Source organism: Leopardus geoffroyi, chromosome D1 (assembly GCF_018350155.1).
Source record: "Leopardus geoffroyi isolate Oge1 chromosome D1, O.geoffroyi_Oge1_pat1.0, whole genome shotgun sequence".
Lineage (NCBI taxonomy): Eukaryota > Metazoa > Chordata > Mammalia > Carnivora > Felidae > Leopardus > Leopardus geoffroyi.
Window position 1 is genome coordinate 6,397,247 of NC_059329.1, and position 25,373 is coordinate 6,422,619.

The 25,373-nt window shown below is 45.1% G+C and overlaps 1 protein-coding gene and 1 pseudogene across 1 annotated transcript in view; one reads left to right on the forward strand and one right to left on the reverse strand.

Moving 5' to 3' along the window:
- Window positions 1–3,594: 3,594 nt before the first annotated feature.
- Window positions 3,595–25,373, forward strand: part of RAB39A (RAB39A, member RAS oncogene family) — a 32,101-nt gene continuing 10,322 nt past the window's right edge. Inside the window, exon 1 of the mRNA XM_045482672.1 lies at window positions 3,595–3,977. Coding sequence (XP_045338628.1) covers window positions 3,751–3,977 — 227 coding nt within the window. The 5' untranslated portion in view covers window positions 3,595–3,750. The remainder of the gene's footprint in view (window positions 3,978–25,373) is intronic.
- On the reverse strand, window positions 23,350–23,518 carry LOC123602852 (annotated as a pseudogene).

A 25,373-nucleotide genomic window follows, 5' to 3' on the forward strand; every position in this document is an offset into this window, starting at 1 on the left:
TGCCAGCAAAGCACTAGGAGCGAGGCAAGAGGCCTGGAACAGATTCAAGACACCTGGCAACACCATGTACTTGTAGCCCCCAGAACTATGAGACAACGTTACTTTAAGCCATTCTGTTAGTGGTACTTAGTTACAACAGACCTAGGAAACCAATGCCTAGGAAACCAATGCCTACTGTTCCTGAGCAGTACAGTCCGAAATGATAAGAGACTCAACAAAGACAGTGACAGCGGGGAGTTCAGAAAAGGTCATAAATCTGAAAGATACCACTGATGTAAACATAACAAGGTTTAATGATTGGCTGAGTATGCCAAAGGAGAGAAGGGAGTCTGGCATGGATGAAGTTTTCATTCTATCTTAATCACCTGAATGTTGTGTCTAAACTACCTTACCTTAGATCCTTGTTAGATCTCTCCTGAGGCTGGGGACCTTATAAAAAGTCCCATGCCTTTTCTTCTGGCTAACGGTGTCTAATTAAGCTATGCTTCTGACCTCTCATTGAAGCCTTTCTTTGGGCTGGTTTCCCGTTTGCATCCTGTTGGCTTGTAGCTATGTTCTGCTCCGTCTACCTCGTTTCACTAAGATGCTTCACTTGAGCTGCCTATCTTGCTTTCCATTTTAGTTTTGTCCAGGATGCTACGTATTAGACTATCCTTAGCTCTACATTCTGCTGCCTCTAGACCAATTCCATCTTTTCCTTATACAAACACAAACCCCTAGCCCCTAGATTCAGGGGCACAAGCTCTCACTTGTCCAGGGAGCTAGAACAGACACTAAATATACTAACCTGTAAGATACAGGAAAAGGAAACATGACAAGAAATCTCCATTCACTTTTGGACACTATAGAGGCTATATTTTTGACACAAAGGGAAGCCACTGACCAATCCTTCTTCCGGAACTGCTAATATGCCATATACCCCGTCCAAAGGGATTGGCTTGTTACATCTTCCTGTCTCACTGGCCTTCTCTCTTTGATATAAACACCCGTTCCAAACTGGGCCAACTGGATTGTCTCTGGAGAAAAATGGAAATTGGTCTCTGGATGTGTCTAGATATCTAACATGGAACTTGCAGCAACCACAGTCTTCCAAATGGACTAAGGAGGAGACAGAGCTGGTTCACAGACAGGTAAGAATTAAGCAGATGTTAGAAGGAAGTAAATATGAGAGAGGCAGACACACATGCTGCCTGTGTTCCTTACAGCTTTCTCTTTCCTAGTTCCAATTCCTTTATGACACCATCTACATTCCTGCTTGTGGATTGTATAAAAATACCTCTGTATCTTTATGATAAGTGCATTTATCTTTTTAGATCACCCTGACTGGAGTTTGTTTCAAAGAGTCCTAACCAACACAGATGTGTTGAATCTGAAATGTGTATCCAACACTTAAGGACAGAGGTATTCTGGAAATGTGGGTCTCAAGACAGAGTAGCGGTTAAGGAAAGGACATGTGGTTTGGGTATGGGAGTAACTGAAGTCACCGGAGTTGATAAGGTCACCAGAGGTAGTTCAAAGTGATAGAAAAAGGAAGGAGAGGGTAAAGAGAGGAAAAGTGGGTCTCTTGAGAACTTCAATATTTAAGAAATGAATGACAGAAAGAGAAGTCAGTGAATAAGGTTAAAAAATACAGATTAGGAAAGAATGCTTATGTAGAAACCAAGAAACAAAAGTATCTAGATTGAATTTATAGAAAATCCAACCATCGGTGGCTTAAACAGGGATTAATTGGTTTGTCTCAAACAAGATGTCCAGAGCTGGCACAACAGATCAACAACTCCACGGAGGACTCGTGCTCTTCCTGTCTCTTCCACTAACATCTTTAGCATCTAACCTTCATCTCTCTGGTCACAGGATGGTTGTTTATTCTTCCAGGTAGGAAGGAAAAGCAAAAGAGAAAGAGTGAAGGGCAGTATGGGTGTCAGTCCCTTGTTGGAAAAGCAAAAGGTTTACCAAAAGCCCTACTTAAGTCTCATTGCTCAGATCTCTGTTGTCGCTGGGCCATTCCTACCTGGAGGAAGACTAGAAGAGAACTATGGAAAAGAGCTGGGTCAGCCAATCAGCTTTTAACAACAGATTATAGTCCATAACAGCTACAGGGAGGTCAAGAAGAATGATACCTAAAGACAGATGAGGAGGAGAGGGTAGAGGATTTGATAGTCAGAAAATCCCTGGCAACCTATCAAAAGCAATTTCAGAGGGGCATCCAGTTGACTCAGTCAGGGGAGCATGAGACTCTTGACCTACAGGTTGCAATTTGAGCCGCAATTGGTGTAGAGATTACTTAAGAATAAAATCTTAAAAAAAAATAATTTCACAGGTACATTAGGTATGGAGAAGGCTGCTGAAGACTCACTGGTGGGTAGGAAATGAGTATAGGTAGTTCTTTCCTAATGTTTGAAAAGGAGAATAATGGAGAAGGCAAAAATCCAAAGGAGAAGCATATAGTAGAGATGTTTTGTTTGGTTTAGGACTGTGACTACTTGAGCATGTTTGTATACACTGAGGAATAGAAACAATTGGAGACAAGGAGGCATGAGGTATAAACAGCATGACAAAAAGATCAACTGTGGGGGGGAGGGGGGGGAGGGACTCCAAAATCCCCTGGGTGACAGGGAATTAAATGAGATAATTGAAAGCGATACCTTTGTCTCCAAAACAAGAAAAGGAGAATGAATAACAATAGTGTAAGTTTGGATGCGGGCATGAAAAAAAGGTGGACTTATTGAAAACTCTATTTAGCAAAAAATACACTTAAGATAGAACCTTGAATTCACTATTATTCAATTTTAAGAAAGGCATGGAGAAGTAGTAAGATCTCATCAGAATTCAGGTGTGCTTGGTTTATCTGGATCCTGGAGCTGACTCTGCCAAGTATACGATTTTTCCGATTTACAGAACGGAGTCAGGAGAATGGGAGATTTTATAAGCATCTCAAAATCTCACTTTTTTTTTTTTTTTTTTTTTTTTTTTTGGTCCCTTCTGTATCTCTCGGGGCTGCAAGTCCCCAGAGAGGATGTAGAGGATACCTGGTCTTTTTCTCACTCTTCATGGTACTGGAAGAAGATACACGGCGGCGGCAGGAGCAATGGCCAAAGCGCTTGCTAGAAGCATCCAGACCTTGCTCTGCAAATTTTTTTCCATTCTGTTCTGAACTCCTTCGCCTTAGCACGCGCGGGAGGCGGCGCTGAGCAAGGCTAGACTGCAGGACGCCGTCGGCGGGCACCTTCCGGGGCGTGGGAAGGGGCAGGGCCTTCGTGGGAAGAAAGGCGCCCCAGAAGTGACCCATTCGCAGAAGCCCACTCTGGCTCTGACAAGCCCGCCCCCACGACCGTAAGAAAACGATTCTCACTTTTCATTGGCTGACCCTCGCGGAGGGGAGTCCTTGCTTCGCTTTCATTGGCTGCCGCTGCCGTCACGTCCTCTCGCCACACCCACCTACCCGGCGGCGCCCAGTGAGCTTTCAGGGAAAGAGATTTACCGAGGGCGGGGACGAGAGTCGCGCGCAGTTAGCCCGGCGCCCCCTCCCGCGCGCCCCGCCCCCTGGCCCGAGGCCCCGCCCCTCGGCCGGCCGGGCCCCGCCCCTCCCTCCAGAGAGGGCGGGGACCAGGCGGCGGCTGCAGTCGCAGGAATATGCTGGAAGCCGGCGGGCGGGCGCCCGGGCGGTGCTGAAGGGACAGTTCCCGCCGCCAAACTTGCCCGGCAGCTGGAGGGCAGGCGGGCGGGGCGGCCCGCGGGGGCACGTGAGCCATGGAGACCATCTGGATCTATCAGTTCCGCCTCATCGTGATCGGGGACTCGACGGTGGGCAAGTCGTGCCTCCTGCACCGCTTCACGCAGGGCCGCTTCCCGGGGCTGCGCTCGCCCGCCTGCGACCCCACGGTCGGCGTGGACTTCTTCTCCCGCCTGCTGGAGATCGAGCCGGGCAAGAGGATCAAGCTGCAGCTGTGGGACACGGCGGGGCAGGAGCGCTTCAGGTAGGGCCGCCGGGACCGCCGCCCCCACCCCTCCACCCCGGGGACCTCGGCGCGTCGGCCGCCCCCTCCCGGCTCGGAGGAGGCTCCGGCCCTGCGCTCTCCAAAGTGCAAACACTCCCTTCTCGCTTCCCCTTTGCCCCTCCTCTTCCAGGGACGACTTCCTCCTCCGCAATTTCTCACTTCTCCCTTTGGCGCCCATTTCCTGCGCCCCCTTTCCCGCCCGAGCCGGGTCGCCCCCCCCCCCCCCACCTCGCGGACCCCCTCTGGCTCTGCGATCTGTCTGCCCCTGCCCAACTCTTCGCCCCCCCCACCACCCAGCTGCCTGCTCCCCAAACTCGGCGCCACTCGCTGCGCACACCCCGACCCTGCCACCTGCCCCGCCCCCCCTCCACCCCGAGCTCCCCTTCTCCCCCTGCACGCGGCCCGGGAGAACTGCGGAGTGGGGCTCCCACGTTGGTGGTGGGTTCCCCACCCCCAGCCTGCTGCATGAGCTCACCGGGCCTCGTTCGGAGAGGGAGGGGGATGCTGTAATGGTCCTGAGAAATTCTGGGCCCTGTGACCCGTGGGAACGCGTCTCCGGGAGCTGCTCGGTGCCACCTCGGGGCCGCAGGCACAGCCGAGGGCTCCTGGTGCTGTTTGGTGAGGGTTGAGTTGTGTTTCGAAGTTTGTCATCTGCGGTGGTTTGGTGGAGAGGAGACAGACACCCTGAGGTTTTGTCACGAACTTTCGCTTTTCTGTTATTTGTCGTGGGCGCTTAACGTTCCAGGGTGGTGCTACATCAGAACGTGCGTTCTCCGTAGAGGAGGAGGGATCCCACACGAGAGTTTGCAAAGACGGTCGTGTTATGTCACTAAGAACTGGGTGTAATCTGCCTGCATTTCCTGGGTGTTTAAGACCGAACTACGTAATAAAGCGTATTTAAATTTCTGGGATTGGAGGACACTTTTGGGGGGGGGGGGTGTTTTGTTTTGTTTTGTTTTGTTTTAGAGGAAGGTAGGAAATCTGATATACTGTAGTGTTTGGGCTTTTTTTTTTTTTTTTTTTTTTTTTTAAGATTGCATTGTCACCTACAACTCGCTTAAGCAAGCATTTTGCAATCTTCAGCAAGTCCTCCGCTTGTGAAATGCAGTCCTCCAGGAGGGGGCTTCCCAAACATGGCGTCCCGGCCCCAGCCCCAGCCCCCAGCACTTCCCAATGAGATCAGCATACTTCTGTGGGGATGTTCCAGCTTGTAAAGTGCTGGCTTCCATTCGCAGCTACACACTGATCCACACGATCCACACACACGATCCGGGAACTCCCATGCGTGGAGTGGAAAGATGGGAAGGCCAGCCCTTCAGAGAGATGGTAAAGGTTACTGTTCAAGGTTCGAATTGTACAATCCCTAGAAGTCCATGAGGAAACTTGTTTTTCCTTCTCAAGAAGCCTCTTTTAGTTAAATAGGGTTTCAAACTTCTGATTCCTCATCTGTAAAATGGGGTTATTATGATCTCTAAGATTCCTTCCTCTTTCACCATTGTAAGATGGTTTGCAGATTCCATCACCTGTGATCTCAATCAGAGATGAAATTTAAGATATTTTGTGGTCCTCCCCCCCCCAAAAAAGGCATTTACTAATAACTCTTGCTCTGCCCTCTAAAATGAATGTAATAAAAACATACTCTTTATACCTTAAACTTCTAGAAACTAGTGAGTTGTAACTACAAGAAACATCATTGAAGTCTTATTGTATCTAATTATTTCCTAAGAAGTAATTCCTCACCTTATTGACAACAAAGTAAAGGATAATTAATTTGTTAGACTTCAAAGTCCTTTCTGCTAAGTAGATCGTTGTTTTTTAATGCCTTTGAGCAGATGTAAATAGCAATTTGTTTTATATACATTATTAAAACCAGACGGTACCTCTCCCATAATAATACAAGGACATTTCGGGAATGTTTACTGACAATGAGTCATGCTTTATTTTGTCTGGCTCTTTACCAAAGACGTATTCATAAATACATACATATTTCAATAGCTACCTTCCAATACCGCCTTTCTGTAGTTTAGCAGAATATTTCAGCATAAAATTGCATTTGAAACAATCATTGTTAAACCACTGTGTCTTTTCAGAAGAAAATAGATACTTTTTTGAGTAATAGATACATTTTATTTCATAGAAAGTTACTATAGTTCATGAAGGTATTAGTCATATCATTAGGAATTCATAGGGAATTTTATATCTGAGGGTTTATTGTTGATTGTATATAAACGAGCAGAAAGGAACCTACTTTAGACAACTCAGAGTATAGTTTGATAGCATTAAAAAAACAGAACAAAATAGTGAGGCAATAACTATGACCCTACCTAATCTTCATTTTCTCCCCCACCCCAGCTTTACGGAGATGTAATTGACAAATATTAAGCCTTAACTTTCAATGTTCAGATTAACACATGCTAGAAGACAATAATTACTTTCAAAAAGAAGAAACAAAATCAAAGTGAAAAAGGTTTACAAAAATAATGTCTATGTGAGCATACCGTAAATTATAACACTCAAATGTTTTTGTTATTATTAACACTGTGTTAGTGAGGATAAATGTCAAATTCCTGCATTAAGGCAAGTCAGAATTACAGTGCCTTCATTAAAGATAAAAGTTTATTTCTCTTTGTGTGACAGTTTCATCAAGGCAAGTGGTCCGTGTTGGTGGAGTGACTCGGCTCTAAGCCGTCATTCTGGTACCTTCTTATTTTTCTGCCACCACTGAGACATCATCATCTTCTTCGTGAGCACTGTGTTCCCGCACAGGGGAATGGAAATGGAGAATGTTCCTTTGGAAATAGAGCAAGCAATGTTCCTTTTAAGCAAGTGAGACCAATGTGGTACAGATCCCTTCAGCTCTAAGTTCACTGAGGGGGAAGGAGTTAAAAGGCCACAGGTAGATGACCTACTGTGCGCCCATGAAGAAGGGACTGTGGACCTAGCATGGTGGGCTTTGCAGGGAAACTAGCAATTGCCGCTTTGATTTTTTTTTTTTTTAATTTAAGTTTATTTATTTATTGTGAGAGAGAGACAGAGAGCAGGCAGGGGAGGGCAGAGAGAGAATCTCCAGCAGGCTCTGCCTGTCCATGTGAAGCCCCAACATGGGGCTCAAGCTCACGAACCACGAGATCATGACCTGAGCCACCCAGGCACCCCACCACTTTGAATTTTGAATCATCATAGTGGACGAAGTTTCGCAGGAAAAGAAGCAAGAATATTGTTCAGCACAGTGTGACTCAGGATAAATATTAGAGGGCATCAAATATAAGGTTCTAAATTTTAAACTTCCCATAAAAAGCACTTAAAGCAATATAAAGATAAAGTGAGGGGCGCCTGGGTGGCTCCGTTGGTTGGGCAACCGACTTCGGCTCAGGTCATGATCTCATAGTTCGTGAGTTCGAGCCCCACATCAGGCTCTGTGCTAACAGCTCGGAGCCTGGAGCCTGCTTCAGATTCTGTGTCTCCCCCTCTTTATGCCCCTCCCCTCCTCATGCTCTGTGTCTCTCTCAATAATAAATAAATGTTAAAAAAATAAATAAATAAAGATAAAGTGAGATAAAGAAATAGCAGTGTTGGCTGTAGGGCTAGGAAACCTCAGGGCTTCAAACCAGATTTTGCCTTTTATTCCTTGTTGTCTGATCTTCGGGGTGTTTTAGTTACAGCCAGTGATTGCAAAGCTCAGATGTAAAGAGAATAGCATCCTCTTGGTGCCATGCTTCTCGAAGTGTGTTCTGCAAGAACAGTTACCTTTGTGATTCTCTTGAAAAATGAATTCTGTGACCAGGTAAGGTTGGGAATCCCTGCATCCCATGTAGAACTCTCTTGGAAATTCATATCAAAGGCTCTCAGAAGTACTGTAACAAGGAAGCCCGTTTAACCTTGATTAATTTTTTTTTTTCAACGTTTATTTATTTTTGGGACAGAGAGAGACAGAGCATGAACGGGGGAGGGGCAGAGAGAGAGGGAGACACAGAATTGGAAACAGGCTCCAGGCTCTGAGCCATCAGCCCAGAGCCCGACGCGGGGCTCGAACTCACGGACTGCGAGATCGTAACCTGGCTGAAGTCGGACGCCTAACCGACTGCGCCACCCAGGCGCCCCTGTTTAACCTTGATTAAACCAGCGTGTCTCAAATGTATTTAACAGGCTGTTTTTAGAATGTAAAAATCCAGTTGCCTGGGTCGCTTAGTTGGCTGAGTGTCAGACTCTTGATTTCGGCTCAGGTCATGATCCCAGGGTTGTGGGATTGAGCCCCACGTTGGACTCTGCACTGAGCGTGGAACCTGCTTAAGAATCTCTCTCCCCCAGGCCTCTCTCTCCCACTTGTGCGTACGCTCTCTCTCTCTCAAAAATAAAAATTAAAAAAATATGAAAATGTATGATAACTTGTGTTCTAACGAGTACAACCCGAGGGAAGCTCCCTTGGTGAGTTGGTGCAGTCACATTCTTTTTTTTTTTTTTTAATATTTATTTATTATTCTGAGAGAGAGTGTGCGGGACAGGGGAAGAGAGAGAAGGAGAGAGAATCCCAAGCAGGCTCCACACTGTCAGCACAGAGCCCAGATGTGGGGCTCGATCTTACAAACCCTGAGATCATGATCTGAGCCGAAATCAAGAGTCAGATGCTTGGGGCGCCTGGGTGGCGCAGTCGGTTAAGCGTCCGACTTCAGCCAGGTCACGATCTCGCGGTCCGTGAGTTCGAGCCCTGCATCGGGCTCTGGGCTGATGGCTCAGAGCCTGGAGCCTGTTTCCGATTCTGTGTCTCCCTCTCTCTCTGCCCCTCCCCCGTTCATGCTCTGTCTCTTTCTGTCCCAAAAATAAATAAATGTTGAAAAAAAAAAAAAAAGAGTCAGATGCTTAACCGACTGAGCCAGCCAGGCGCCCCAAGTACACTCACATTCTTTAGGCAGAATCCCTAAACTGTTGAGGTTTGGAGCAGTGGGAGACCTCAGGAGTTCATTAACCAGCTCGTTAACAAAGGGCTGTGAGTAGTAAGTGCCAGAGAAGGGATGCTGCCCCCCACCCCGCCCCGCTCCACTGGGCCCCCAGAACCTGAGGATGGCCTCTGCCTAACAAGCTGAACATTCTGGACCTCTCCCTACCCCTCTGTCTGTCTTGTCATCTCTTCTCTAGCAACCCTTCTACCGTGTATCTGTCTTCCTCACGTGTTCTTCCTCTCCTTCATCTGAGTTTTGTTTTTCCATTGCCCCTTTCCTGGATCTGTCCCTCTTCATTTCCTCCCATCCTCCCTCTTTTTCTCTCCTTCCTTTTTATGTTAGTGTGTTGCTTCCTCTCCTATTTCCTTCTGGCTTCTCTCCCCTCATCTGTCCCTCTGGCTCCGACCTGTCTGTGTTCCCTCCTATCCCTTCAAAACATTGATACAAAGTTAATGTGTAAAAGTGGCTTAATTTATGTTCTCTATTTTTAATTTTAAAAGCAATGTCTATTTCTCCTTAAAAGAATTTTTTTAGAAACTTTTTTTTAATGTTTATTTATTTTTGAGAGGGAGAGGAGAGATGCAGAGAGAGAGAGGGAGAGGGAGGGAGAGAATCCCAAGTAGGCTCCACGCTGTGGACGCAGAGCCCGAGGCGGGATCCGTCTCACAAACCGTGAGATCATGACCTGAGCCGATATCAAGAGTCAGAGGCTTAACCGACTGAGCCACCCAGATGCCCCAAGAGAGCTCATTAAGTGCCTGAACTAAATTGTTTTGTTATGTTTTGTGTTTGATTCCTACCCTCTTTACGACAGTTCATAGTCTTTAACAGAAAAAGATTTTCCAATCCTGGATTGCTGGGTTCACAACTGCACACATCACAGAGCGGAAATTGTCCACAGTTAAGCTCCACAATCACTGCAGTCTCCTGTCGTTCCAGGTTTTAGACACGATACAAGCAAGGCTCTATTTGTACTGAGTAACCAGATAAAATGATGTCCTGGTTCAAATTATTTGTGCCGCAGGGGCGCCTGGGTGGCTCTGTCGATTAAATGTTCGACCTCAGCTCAGGTCAGGATCTCACAGTTTGTGGCTTCAACCCACATGTCAGGCTCTGTGCTGACAGCTCAGAGTCTGGAGCCTGCTTCAGATTCTGTGACTCCCTCTCTCTCTCTCTCTCTGCCCCCCCCTCACTCTCACTCTGTCTCTTTCTCCCTCTCTCTCTCAAAAATAAATAAACATTAAAAAAAAATTTTTTTTTTAATTATTTGTGTTGTAACAGAAATCTAGGCAAATTAGTTTAGGTACTTGGGATAAATTATAAATGATCCAGATCTCCTGAATGACAAAGGCTCATGGAATAGACAGGTGTTTGGAAGTATGGAAGCTCCAAAAGCAAGAGTTTGTGGGTTTTCACTCTGGTTCGTTTTCTTCTCCAACTCTCTTAGTGTCTGAGCTCCCATTCTCTCCCAGTTCTCTTAGTGTCTGGGCCTCTTACTCAGACTCACGGAAGCAGATAATCTCACGGGCTACTTGACCATCTCGTCTGCTACGCGTTGACTACCCGTGAATCAGCTGCCCCACAGCCACATTTTAAGATACGTATACACATAATACAAATACAAATATACTGCATATGTGTGACAAGTCATACAACACAAATGTCTCTGTGAAGGTCTACTTTTTGGAAAAGAGAAAGTCACAGAAGGAAGTGACCAATCATCCCAAAAAGGATTCTGTGGTGTTTCCAGGTAAAATGGTATGTCAGAACGAGCCAGCGTCTTTCCTAGCAAGCGTCACGGAATGCGAAAAGATGCCACAGGTAGTCAGACGTATTTTTATCCTGCAGAGATTACTTGCCTTGTCCCCTCGGGACATTCAGACCATTTCGAGTGTCTCTGTAGTCAGCACAGTCAAGAAACAAGCTAGTAATTAGAAAAACCTGTCATTGTCTTAATTTCTTTTTTCTTTTTTTTTTTTTTTTTTTTTAATTTTTTTTTTCGTTTATTTATTTTTGGGACAGAGAGAGACAGAGCATGAACGGGGGAGGGGCAGAGTGAGAGGGAGACACAGAATCGGAAACAGGCTCCAGGCTCTGAGCCATCAGCCCAGAGCCTGACGCGGGGCTCGAACTCACGGTCCGTGAGATCGTGACCTGGCTGAAGTCGGACGCTTAACCGACTGCGCCACCCAGGCGCCCCTCTTTTTTCTTAATAACTCCGTTGATGTGGTAGATGTGGCCACAACCTCAGTGCCCCTATTGGTACATGAAGGTGGTTATACATCCTGAAGTAAACTAAATATTATACGCCCCATACCTAAGGGCCCTGGGCTGGCATTAGGCAAAATTGCAAAGTAGGTAAAGCTCGTTCTTCGGGACTTTTGGGGGCTTTCCCACTTCTCTTCTGTATTTTGGGTAGTGAGTCCTCGGCGTGTTCTTGTCTTCCGTCCTCCCTCACATCCCTTCGTTGTCCATTTTGGCTTCAGGGAGAGACACGAAATTACCCATGGTCGAAAACAGCTTAGTAAGAGTCTTGCCAGCAGTATTGCTGTTCTAAAAGAGGGCGGCCACCTAGTGAGAGAACGTCTCATCCTGATGCTTGCCTGTTAGCAGAGCTCCAGGTATGTGGCCGGTGGGTGTTGGAATCTCCTCTCCTGACGCTACAGTGATGACCACCTGTTCTGGCACCTTGACCCCGTGTTTAGCTTTCACAGCAAGGGCTAGAAAAAGAAACTTAGAGATGATGTTGTGAGTACATAGAACACCACAGTAAAGTCTTCACTTGAAGAAAAGTGCTTTGCTCAGAGAGAGGGTAGAAGTTTCTAGCCAGTGTCACTTTGCCAAGCATATAAAGATTTTTTAACAACTTCCCTTTCATCGTCACGTTGCTCTAAAGTTTTTAAAGAGGACTTCTTAGGGGTGCCTGGGTGGCTCAGTCAGTTGAGTGTCTGACTTCAGCTCAGGTCATGATCTTATGGTTCACAAGTTCACAAGTTTGAGCCCCGTGTCGGGCTCTGTGCTGACAGCTCAGAACCTGGAGCCTGCTTCGGATTCTGTGTCTCCCTCTCTCTCTACCCCTCGCCCCACTCTCAAAAATAAATAAACATTAAAAAAAATTTAAAGAGGACTTCTTGGAACAGCCTAAGGATATTTCTTATATTAGTTATTCTTATCCTGACTGAGTTAGAGGGAATCTTCTTTTTTCTAGTCTGCTCTGTCAAGCAGTAGAAAAAGTGAGTGGAAAAAGTGATACTGAGATACACACACACACACACACACACACACACACACACACACCAGGGAACATCACATATTGCTTTAATAAGCTATTTTAATTCTTTCTAAAGCAAAGTACCTGCAAACCTATACTTTTGATTTTAATAAATCCCTAAATGTCAGCAACTTTTCATCACTTCTGCTAATACATAATTTAGGGAAGTTCACTTTAAAAATTGCTACCCCAGGGGTGCCTGGGTGGCTTGGTCGGTTAAGCATCCAACTTCAGCTTAGGTCATGATCTCAAGGTTCGTGAGTTTGAGCCCCGCATCGGGCTGTGTGCTGACAGCTCGGAGCCTGGAGTCTGCTTCGGATTCTGTGTCTCCCTCTCTCTCTGTCCCTCCCCCACTCACGCTCTCTCTATTTCTCTCTCTCTCTCTCTCTCTCAAAGATAAATAAACACTAAAAACTTTTTTTCTTTAATTGCTACCCCACACACTCTACCTGGCTTCTCATAAAACATCTTTTTAGGGTAAAAACAAACAAACATTGTTTTCTGAAAGGAATCACTTTATGTAATAAAGTACTGGTCTGACTTTTAGGAGTTCCAGAAAAACATGAAACAAAGGTGAAAAGTATATTTTTACTTTAAGCTGTGAAAAGAGTTTCAAAATACAGGTAAGCAGTTCTGCATATAAGCATGACTAAGTAAATATTGATGGCTAGCTGATGTTAGTTTGGTTTAAAATCTTAACAGCATTCTTTCTTCTCTTTTTTTTTATGTTTATTTTTTTTATTTTGAGAGAGCAAGTGAGCTGGGCAGGGGCAGACAGAGAGAGAGAGACAGAGAATCCCAAGCAGGCTCCAGGCTACCAACACAGGGCTTGATCCCAGGGACCACAGGATCATGACCTGAGCCAAAATCAAGAGTCGATCAGATGTTTAACCAACTGAACCACCAAGATGCCCCAGTGAACAGCATTCTCTTCAACATTCTTGAGATGTGACTTTTTCTGTTTTCCTTCCTATGGTAGCAATTCATTTTTAATTTAGGAACAACTTGCTAAGTCAAATGACTATATCACTGGAAGTGTGTCTTTTAAGACCGTCAACTGATATCAGTAGCTAGGATATAACTGATATAACAAAGCCATCAAAAATATCTCAGTGCCGGGGCGTCTGGATGACACGGTCGGTTAAGCGTCGACTCTTGATTTGGGCTCAGGTCATGATCTCATGTTCCATGCTGACAGTGCAGAGCCTACTTGGGAAGCTCTCTCTTGCTCTCTTTCTCTCTGTCTCTAAATAAATAAATAAATTTATCTTCATTTACTAAGAATGTTTAGAGTGTTTTTTCTTCTGATTTTTCATTTTTTTTTCTAAATTTTTTTTTTTAACGCTTATTTGAGAAGAGAGAGACAGAGCATGAGCAGGGGAGGAGAGAGAAAGAGGGAGACACAGAATCTGAAACGGGCTCCAGGCTCTGAGCTGTCAGCACAGAGCCCAATGGGGGACTCGAACTCATGGACCGCAAGATCATGACCCGAGCTGAAGTTGGACGCTTAACCGACTGAGCCACCCCAGCGCCCCTCTTCTGATTTTTTAGTCTTTCCAAATGTGTTTCCTTTTCGTAGGAATTTGTGTGAAACAGCCTGAAATAAATAAAGCTGAGGGCTGGCCTTAATAACAGATTCCTGCCTCATAAATACAAAAAGAATGGTGTGGAGCCCAAACTGAACCCTCTTTGAGAAGAGATTAAGAGAGAATTGTCCAAACAGGAGTTAGATAGATGTTAAGAACTTTCTGGCATTATGAAGAAAGATTATAATTTCTTTTTTTTTCTCCTTTTTTAAAATTTAAATTTTAGTTAGCATACCATGCAATATTGGTTTCACAAGTAGATTTCAGTGATTCATCAGTTATATACAACACCCAGTTTTCATCACAACGAGTGCCCTCCTTAATGTCCATCATCCATCTAGCCCCATCACCCCCCCACCTCCCCTCCATCAACCCTCAGTTTGTTCTGTATCATTAAGGGTCTCTTGTGGTTTGTTTCCCTCTCTTCTTTGTCCCCCCACCCTTCCCATATGTTCATCTGTTTTGTTTCTTAAATTCCACATATGAGTGAAATCGTATGATATTTGTCTTTCTCTGACCAACTTATTTAGCTTAGTATAAAACATTCCAGCTCCAACAATGTCACTGCAAATGGAAAGATTTCATTCTTTTTGGTGGCTGAGTAATATTCCATTGTGTGTGTGTGTGTGTGTGTGTGTGTGTGTACACACACACACACACACACCCCCCACATCTTTTTATCCATTCATCAGTTGATGGATATTTGGGCTCTCTCCATAGTTTGACTATTGTTGATAATGCTGCTATAAACATTAGGGTGCATATACCCCTTCAAATCTGTATTTTTGTATCCTTTGGGTAAATATCTAATAGAGCAATAGCTGGATTGTAGAGTGGTTCTATTTGCAAGATTATAATTTCTTAAATTCTAGGCATTGCCTCTCATTTTTCTTCAGTATAGCATTGTTCAGAGTGATTTTAAAAGGTGTAATTTGAGAAAAGGTTTCCTTGATTAAATGGGGTGGGAAATTGAGGGATTTGTCAGAGCTTTTAGTATATGGACCTGGTAATACGCATTGTGAATCCCCGAGATAGATACGAGATTTCCCAACTCAGAGTCTTTTTCCAAAAGCATTTTAGTAACTGATGGGTAGGTAGGTAGGTAGGTAAGGAGATAGAGCACTTTAGGAAACAATACTTTGAAAAGAAAAAGTGTAGGCCATTCCTTAAGTTTTAGGAATATATTTGAGAATCTCACGGTTTCTTCTTTCATGTGATTCTCTATGTCTCTTTTGCTGGTGCTTCTGGACATGGTACCATATGATTTAAAAGTTTTCCCTTGGGGCGCCTGGGTGGCTCAGTCGGTTGAGTGACCGACTTCAGCTCAGGTCACGATCTCACGGTCCGTGAGTTCGAGCCCCGCGTCGGGCTCTGGGCTGATGGCTCAGACCCTGGAGCCTGCTTCCGATTCTGTGTCTCCCTCTCTCTCTGCCCCTCCCCTGTTCATGCTCTGTCTCTCTCTGTCTCAAAAATAAGACGTTAAAAAAAAAAAATTAAAAATAAATAAATAAATAAATAAAAGTTTTCCCTTTTAAAACGCTTGAAATTTCAGGGCGCCTGAATGGTTTAGTCAGTTAAGCATTCATCTCTTCATTTCAGCTCAGGTCATGGTCTTGTGGTTTGCGAGATGGAGCCCCGTGTTGGTCTCTGCACTGATGGCATGGAGCCTGGAACCTGTGTCTGGAATCTCTGTCTTCCTCTCTCTCTATCCCTCCCTCGCTTATGCTCTCTCTCACTCTCTCTTGAAAATAAATAAACTTAATAAATTACAAAAAAAAAAAAAAAGGTGGAAGACAAGATGTAGTTAGTTGTATGCAAAGCACCATCGGCCGCAAAGAAAATGAGTGAGATATGAATTGAAAACAACCTCCAAGAAAGTGGGGGAGAAAGATACAGGAAAGAAGCCACGGAGGTCAGCCACCTGTGGTCAACATGCTGGCCATTCTAGTAGATAAATAACCGTAGCCACAGGACTGGGAGGGAACAGACAGGTGGTCTGATACAACACTATCATTTATTTTTTTAAATTTTTTTAGTCTTTTTTATTTTTGAGAGAGGGAGAGACAGAGTGCTAGTGGGGGAGGAACAGAGAGAGAGGGAGACACAGAATTCGAAGCAGGCTCCAGGTTCCGAGCTGTCAGCACAAGGCCCAATGTGAAGCTCGAAGTCACGAACCGCGAGATCATGACCCAAGCCGAAGTCAGACTGAGCCACCCAGGCGCCCCCAACAGTCTCATTTTTTAATAATGCAATTAATGTCCAGGAAGGCTTTGACTTGCCCCAGAGGTTATAGCTCCTTAGTGGGTTGCCAAAGAACCCTGTTCTCTTAGCTCTGTATTCAGTGTCCTTTCCGCTGCACCATGCCTCCTGTTGTGATTGAAAAGAGTTTCACTGACACATTTTGCAGTTTCCGTCTTGAAAGATAATCTGTTTGCACACAAACCCCTCCCCCTGTCCTCTGTATACCCATGTTAATTATCCTCTCCACCAAACCATTATTTTACTGCTTTATTCAGAAAACAAGGGTGAAATCGCTTGGCACAACAGTAGCAATACCGGTAACTGACGGCAAGCCCGTGTGGCCTCGATGACACTTCCCTGGCGTCTACAGGCACTCCGTGACCGCATTGCGGCACTTAGTGGCAGGAGTGAGCCCTGCCGCCGCAATGAACAAACGTGTATGAAGTAGCCTGCCGTAGGTATTGGGGACCGGGCGAAAAGCAAGGTGGAGTCTTACATCCAAGGTCCATGCTGCTCTCTATGTGGTGCAGACTATGCTGCTGTAACTAAGAGCTGCCCAAATATGGCACCTTACTAATACAGAGCTTTGTTTCTCCTGCCACCGTAGTCCAGAGTGAATGGTTCTGGGCGGTCAGGGCGGCTCCGCCTCAAGATCACCTTCCAGGATTCTTCTGTCTTTCCCTTTTCCTAGCGAAGGTCAGGTCGGAAGGAGAAGGAGGAAGCCTCCTGCCAATGGCTTTTCCAAGTAGATGTAGCACACAGTGCACACACTGCTTCTTACGTCCCGTTGAACCGGATTTAGGGACGGACCACCGCTGACTTCGGGAGAGCTGGGGAATACAGTCTCTATCTGAGTTGCTGTGTGCCAGCTAACACTTGGGAGTTCTGTCACTAAAGGTGGACGGGGAGAATAGACATTGGGAGACCATTAGACCTCTCTCTTGCAGACTTGCAGCAAAGAAAGATAACAATCAAATAATTGCAGTAAAGGCCAGTAAGTAGTAAATTAAGTTCCAGGGGCGCCTGGGTGGCTCAGTCACTTAAGCGTCTGACTTCGGCTCCGGTCATGATCTCATGGTTCACGGGTTTGAGCCCCATGTCAGGCTCTGTGCTGACAGCTCAGAGCCTGGAGCCTGCTTCAGATTTTGTGTCTCCCTTTCTCTCTGCCCCTCCCCCACTTGCACTCTGTCTCTCTCTCTCTCAGAAATAAATATTTAAAAATTTTTAATAAAACAAAGTTCTAGTGGTAGAACAAAGGGAGGAATTGTCCTCTGTGCCTGGGGTGAGGGCTCATTTCAGAGGATGTATGTGTCCCAAAGAAGACGGTCCTCGATGCTGGGACATGAAGGATCTGTGAGAAATAGCAGAAGGACCAACCGCAATAGAAAAAGAAGAGGCTTCAGGTCATGATGGCAGATTGAACACCTATGTCTATTTTAGCTTTTTTCCCCTGAAATCTCACTAAAGTGACGATAGTGCTGTTTTGTTTTGGAACCGTAAACCCTCAAACAAGGAAAGTAGGTAAAGAAACAACAGCAACCAAATTTTGGAAGCAGGAAAGCAGATGGACGAATGGTAAGTGAATTAGGAGATTCAAGAAAACTGGCTTCTAAGCAAGCGATGGAAAAAGCTAAAAACCCAAGCCAATATGTACCATCCAAGCCCTAAAGACTCAGGAAATGGTTGGCACAAGATCCTTCTGGAAGTGCAAGTGCTAAAATGAGCATCATTGAATGTCGGTCTAGTTAAGAAAGATTGGATCCTGGGGACCGAGGGGGGCTCAGTTGGTTGAGCATCTGACTCTTGATCTCAGCTCAGGTCATGATCTCATGGTTCCTGAGATCAAACCCCACATCAGGCTCTGCACTGATAGCACGAAGCCTGCTTGGTATTCTCTCTCTTTCTCTCTCTCTCTCTCTCTCTCTCTCTCTCTCTCTCAAAAATTAAAAAAAAAAAAAAGAAAGAAACAAAAGAAAAAGGAAAGAAAGAAGGATTGGATCCTCACATCCCTACCACCATTCCACACATCAGGTGACTTCCCCTCCCCCCACATTGGCAAAAAACTGGAAATTTATTCTTGGAAAAGGATTAAATATACAGTCTTCAGTTGGAAGCACCAGGCACACTTGAGGTTGGGGTCTCTTATTAAAAGTAAGGGCATTGGGGCACCTGGGTGGCGCAGTCGGTTAAGCGTCCGACTTCAGCCGGGTCACGATCTCGCGGTCCGTGAGTTCGAGCCCCGCGTCAGGCTCTGGGCTGATGGCTCAGAGCCTGGAGCCTGTTTCCGATTCTGTGTCTCCCTCTCTCTCTGGCCCTCCCCCGTTCACGCTCTGTCTCTCTCTGTCCCAAAAATAAATAATAAAACGTTGAAAAAAAAATTATAAAAAAAAAATTTTTAAAAAAATAATAAAAGTAAGGGCATTAAAAAAAAAAAAGTAAGGGCATTAAGTGAATGCATGTGTGTTGGATGCTATTACAGTCTAGTCCTCCCCCCTCCCCACGCAGCTCCCAGTCAGCCCCTCACCCTTCAAACAGGACATTGGTTAAAAAAAAATAAAAAACAGAACCCCTGAACATTGGTGAAGTCATTTCTGAAGAATCTGACTAGCCCAAGAAGAGAAACGTAAGTTACCAACATGGGAGTTTCCTCAACTCAGTGATCCAGCCTAATTCTCTGACTGTCGGGCTTTTGGTCTCAAGGAGCAATTGCAAGAAATATTAGGAAATCTGTAATATAAAACCTAGACACCAAAACAAACAGAGACCAGAGGCAACCGGAGAAACAAATTTAATAAGGGGGAAGGGAAGGTTCACAAAGAAAAAAACAACTGTCTTTAATTTACTAATAGAGATAATGGGAAAATATTATAATCATAAAATAAGAACAGGATGCCAATTAAAAAAAAAATATTTTGAGAACAAAAGAGCTTTTAGAAACACAGTAGGAAAAAAAATAAAACATTCAAAATAAAGTTGAGGGATGCCTGGGTGGCTCAGTTGGTTAAGCAACTGGCTTGAGCTCAGGTCATGATCTCCCAGTCTGTGGGTTCGAGTCCCGCATCAGGCTCTGTGATGCAGCTTGCAGACTGTAGCCTGCTTCGGATTCCATGTTTCCCTCCCTCCCTGCCCTTCCCCACTTGTGCTCTATCTCTCAAAAATGAATAAACATTAAAAAAAAATTTTTTTAAATAAGCCCAGATTCTCTATCATTCTTCCCATCGACAGGTGGGTGTTTTGTTATACCGCAAGCCTGGCCTATCTTTACTAATACATGAGATAATTGTTAAGTCTAGAAGACGTTGTGCAGGAAGGGGGAAGTCACAGTTTACATCAGGGCTCAGCAATGAAAAGAAAGTCCATGATCAGAATAAACACAGATGCCAAGAAATGATGTATCTAAAAGGATGATGTAATGACACTGGCCAGTTGGGGAATGGGGAAAAGTAAGGATAGGGGGCAAGTGCACATGCAACTTTGATAAAAACACAAACTCAGAAAAAGAACGTGAGCATAGTCTGTTCAAATAACTTGAAAATAAGAGCTGAATAATTCAGAGATAGAATGAAATGAGAGAGAGAGAAACACCAGTGGTAAATCCCAAGACGTGGGGAAATGTACAAAAGCACGGGAAACCCAGCAGCACAGACAAAGCCGTATGGAAAGAGACTAAGTCACGAAAATGGTGGGAGGATTAGGACCCGAGGAAAACTGTTGTTTAATTGTGCAGATCGCGTAATGCACTGTGCTATATGAAAAATAAAATAATCGTGAGAAGATGGTCATTGTCTTATTTTTATTTGGCAGACGGATGCCAGAAAGCATTGGACTGAGTGCTGAAGTCTTTTATATATTTTCTGTTAACAAACCAAATATACAAAATAAGCGTCCTTCCATTATCGCCTTGCAGACAGCGAAACTAGAGACAGTTCCCTTTAATTTCCAAATAAACTGTTCCGATTTTCACACATAACCTGTTCTACCTTCCAGAAGCCGCTGCACAGTACCCCTTTGAATTGCTACCAACTTACATACTTTAGAAAACGTGGGTGATTTCGCCTATGTGCTTTTAAGTATCTACTCTTATTCAGCCCATTTCTCTCTCCTTTTGGCTTTGCAAATCCCTACTATAAATATCAAAAGGCGAAAAGCTCTTTGCTATTTCTCCGTTCTCCCATTTGGTCAGCGTTTGCACGCCACCTGGGCACAGTCTGAGGGGATGACCTTATTCACTTGTTGATGTATTCCTTTACAAATATTGGTAGGGCACATCATGCCCAGTTCTGCTAAGATGTTAGACACTAGGGATACAGCATTCCAGAAGAAAACAACAAAAATCCTTGCATTCTCTGGGCTTATCTTGTAATGGGAGGAGTCAGGCTATAACCAAATAAACTGGAAAAACTACATGGGATGTCAATGTTAACTGCTGTGGAGGAAAATGGAAGATAAGACTGAAACAGAGCATGTTAGGAGGTGGGAAGGCCTCAGTATTAAAAAGTGATGATGTGTCATAAAAGGAAAATAGAAGAAGGTGGTCATGGGAGTTGATTCACATTCAAAGAGAGAATATGGCCTGTTAGGTCTTGTTGGTGATGTGTATGTAGCCTCTGCAACCACAGACTTGATATTTTATGCAAATACCCTGGAATTACACAAAGAAGATTTTAATGTTTGTATGGATACCAAAGCATAACTTAAGTCATGAGCTCCAAGTTTCAGAATTTCGGGCCAGAGAGGGGTTGTTAGAGTCAGTAATAATAAAAGGAGAGGGGAGACTTGTCTCTTCGACTGGAAAGCAGTCCTCAGGGCCTGAATGACAAGGCCAGTGAGGCAGGTAAAATAAAGGCTCAACACGATGACTATTCCCAGAAGGGCAGTAGGGATGTAAGGTCATGGTGAAAAGCACTCACAGGGCTAATGCACTCACAGACTGCTTGCTTCCAGCAGCCTCTGGCATCAAACTACTTATATCCTCTAAATGCCTGTTTTACAACTGGCAAAGCCACAAAAAGGACATTTCCAGGATGGAACATCTGGTTCGTTTTACCTAAGTAAAGTCAGCCAGCGCTCTATATTTCGTTGCTTTTTTAAGACGCCTGTGCACGTCCAACAAAATTCATAACAACAGCAGACAGGAGCTAGATAATCTTGCCACTTTCAGATAGCATTTCAAAATAAGTAACTATAATATAGTACAAATAATCTTGTGCATTCCAGGACCTGTGGACTTTTGTCCTTCATAGGACAACAGCATTTTGTTTTCAGTGCCCTCCAGGAAACTCGGTAACTGCTTACTTTGAGATATTTACATTTTTTAGAATCTCAGGAATCATGTCGTTTGGGTCAAAAAAATACTTCAAACTCCCGAAGGCATTTCATTCACACTCGATTGCATTGCTTCTGTATTAAGTGATTCATTGCAAATGGAAGCAGACTGGAATGCGGTCACTACCATGTGTCCACATGTTATTTCAGAGGACAAAAGTCAGAGGAAAATTAACATAAATTAGATGACCATTTTTCTTTTCTAAAACACATATACTGTAAGAATAAACTTGGAGCATCTGTCGGTTAAGCATCTGACTTCGGCTCAGGTCATGATCTCACAGTTTGTGAGTTCGAGCCCCACGTCGGGCTCTGTGCTGACAGCTCGGAGCCCGGAGCCTGCTTCACGTTCTGTGTCTCCCTCTCTTTCTGCCCCTCCCTGTTCGTGCTCTCTCTCTCTCTCTCTCTCAAAAATAAATAAACATTTTTTTAAAGTTTTTAAAAATTAAAAAAAGAATAAACTGCGGCTCCTGGGTGGCTCAGGCGGTTAAGTGCCCAACTTTGGCTCATGTTGTGATCTCACAGTGCATGAGTTTGAGCCCACGTCGGACTCCGTGCTGGCAGCTTAGAGCCCACTTCGGATCCTCTGTCTCCCTTGCTCTCTACCCCTCCCCCCCCACTCATGCTCTTTCTCTCCCTCAAAAAAAAATAAACAAACAAACTTTGCAGATGAATGGTTAAAAGAAAACGTGGTATAAACATACCGTTGAATAGTCTTCAGCCATAAAAAAAGAAGGAAATCCTGTCACATGCTACGACATGGGTGACCCTTGAGGACATTATGCTGAGTGAAATAAGCCAGTTACAGAAGGACAAATGCGTGATTCTATGGATACAAGTTGTCTAAAGTAGTCAGACTCATGGAATCAGAAACCGTAGTGGTTACCAGAGGCTGGAGTGGGGAGGAGGAGGAAATGAGCTGCTGTTCGACGGGAATGGAGTGTCAATCATGCAAGATGAGACAGTTCTAGAGATCCGCCGTATGGCAGGCACCATGCTTGCAGCTGACGATAGTGTAGTGCACGCTTTAAAAATTGTGAGGAGGGTGGATCTCATCTTATGTGTTGTTTACCCACAATAATTCCAAAGAAAAATGAGTTTTGGCCTCACGAAACCATGTTGAACGTTACCAAATGTCTGTTGCTTTGTTTTCTGCCCTCTTCCCTTACAAACTGCGCGGACACTATCGACCGGGGCTTTGGCCCCCAGTACCAAAAGCGGCTTGAGGACCCTGATCTAAAACGAAAGTTACTGGAAGCGTGTCTGAGGCACAGAGACATGACTGGGAGCTGGGAGGACCGGGCTTGGAGTGAATCGAAAGATCGCAGGCATTCTGGGCAGCAGGCACCATGGGGGGCCAGTGTGGTCCTCACCATATTGTTGCCCCTTTTTTGCCTGTTGTCCCACTTCCATAAGAAGCCCCAAATGACCAGTTGGCAGTCTCAGCTGATTTGGTGGAAGCATCACAGGGTTCTCTAGTGAAAGCGTTTCTCCTTTGGATACTAAAACCTTGACATCAGCAGAGTTCAGAGTCACAGGGATTAGAAGCAACAAAAAATTGTAGTGACTCATTAAGTGCGATTGTGAGAGGTACCATCACCCCACCTCCACCCTTTGTTTCCCAAACCACAGCATCTGTGCCTGAGGACCCCCCCCCCCACCACCACACACACACACACACACACACACACACACACACACACTGTATCCCTCGCTAGTTTAAAACACAAATGTCGTGGGTCATCCCAAAATCTCACAAGGTGTTACCTCCTGGACATTGGTGTAACAGAATCTTAGCCCATTCCACGGTTTTATAAGGCCAGATGCTTGTAGGTGATTGTGACATGGTAAGATCAACGAATCCCATGGCACCCGTCCATTTCCCTGTCTCCTCCTCGGCTAAGTGAGATCTTTGATCTGCAGCCAAGTGTGGGATACCATGTCTAGATGTAAGGGATTCTGTAAGTTCATAGACGGCGGTGCTGGCATGGTTTGAGTCCAGCGTAAACGTCTGTTACAGCGAGGACGCATCAGTGTCCCTTCCATCATGGAAGGAGTAAGATGCCATACCAAAAGTGTCAGTAGCTGCTCGAAAGTTAACTATTAAGCTGAAAAGAACAGATACTGCACTTGATCTTAGCCCAAAGGCCGAGAAGCGATGGACAGTTAACTATTAAACAGTGACAGTCCAGGAGAGAGAACGTCTTTGTTGAGCCCAGTCACAGCCTCCATCTTTCTGCCATGATGTCTTTGAGTCCAAACTGGGGTAGAAACACTGACAGATAATGGTAGGGCAGGATATTTGGTTTCACCAGTTATTAGGAACTCCTCCACAGAGGGGAGGCTGGTGTGCGTATTCACACAGAATACAAGGATTCATGTGCTCACCTCTTCTTCCCCACACCTCCTTCTTATCAGTCCCCTGATCTTGTTTTTTCCACCATGCCAGACCTTTAGCCTCTGCTCATGAATTGGTGTAGATCCCTACCTACCTGTCTCCATCTCTTCCTCTGCAAAAAGTTCCACTAGAAGTTCCAGGAACGGGAGGGGCTCTCTTTTCCACTGACCTTCAAGTCCCTGGTGGAGCGGGGCTGACCCTTGTCAGCATAGTGTGCAGCGCCATGTGTGAGGCAGACTTGAGTCTCTTCCTCTTCAGTTATGGGGAAATCCAGATGAGGCCATGGGTTGAGAGGGTCCTGCAAAAGCAGGCCTGCTTGGGGTGTGAGCCTTGTCACGCCAGGTCCCCTTAGGATCTACCCCTGTCTTCCGTGTATATATGGCTTCCGCTTGGTGACTAAGATCCAGCCTGATGAAACGAGAATACCTAGCTCCTGATGAGCACTCAGATTACACAGTCGCTTGGTGTCCCACAGCTAGGCATTTAGTCTCTGTCAAAGCCAGGTTGTAAGCCAAGAACTACTTCTCAAAAGTATGATGGCTTTTGGCAAAAAGGGTGTACCTTTCTTCCCAAATGCCACTCCTGTAATTGTCCAATGGGTCCCTCCCCGGGCCCGATAGAGCATCCCAGCCTGCCATAGGTACTTCAGGCAAGCACCGTTAGGTCTGATGGACCCTGGGCCAAGTAGCAAAGCTGCTTGTATTGTTGCTTGGACCAGCTGAAGGGACGTCTCTTGCCTTCAGCCCTGTTCAAGCTAGTGGCCTCCTGGCTGTCCCACTAAAAGGGTCAGAGAGTAGATTTGGATTCTATACTAGTGTCCTCCAAGAGCCAAAAAGGCCCACCAAGTGTTAGGCTTTTTTCTTCTTGGTAGGGGGCATAAGATACCACAGCTTGTCTTTGGAGAGGTTTTCACAGCCTGCCTCAGATTAAGAGATCCCTGTCCCCCAACAAACTTCACAGAAATTACTGACTACCGTATTTTCATGGGATATATATTTAGGATACGTGGCTATATATTTCATTTACCCACTCTCCCCTGCCACTGGCACACTCATGGCAACTCAGTGACCTTGGTGTGAGAACATAACATGCTGCTAATAGATCTTAATGTTGGGCACCGACGTGATCTTAAAGTTCTTTTTTCGCACTAGTATCTCTTTCCCTCAAACGTTCTCATTCTCTCTGCCATTTCTCCCATTTCCCCAACGGCTGTGTTCATGGCTTCACCAAATCAATCATTTATTCCCTCACTAAGAATGTACCGAGTGCCCACTTTGTGCCAGGCACTTGAGAATCACTGGATAATCCGTGATGAGCATAGACACGGCGCCCACTACCTCTCACAATTAGCAACCCAACATCCTGGATTCAGAAAGTGGAAAGCAGTGGAGAAGGATGGTATGCAAGAGTACTAGCCTTGAACACAGTGATTCTGCCCACCAACCTGAGAAACAGATTCTGACCAAACAACCGCCATTTTTCCTTCAATGCAGGTGTCTAATGAGAGGAGTAAAGTGTTCCTCCCGTTCTGTTTCATGGGGAGAAAAAGTTTGAAAGGGAAATCCTGTTTCTTCCTATGGTAGAAGCCTAAATGTGAGGGAAAAGGGTTCTCCTGAA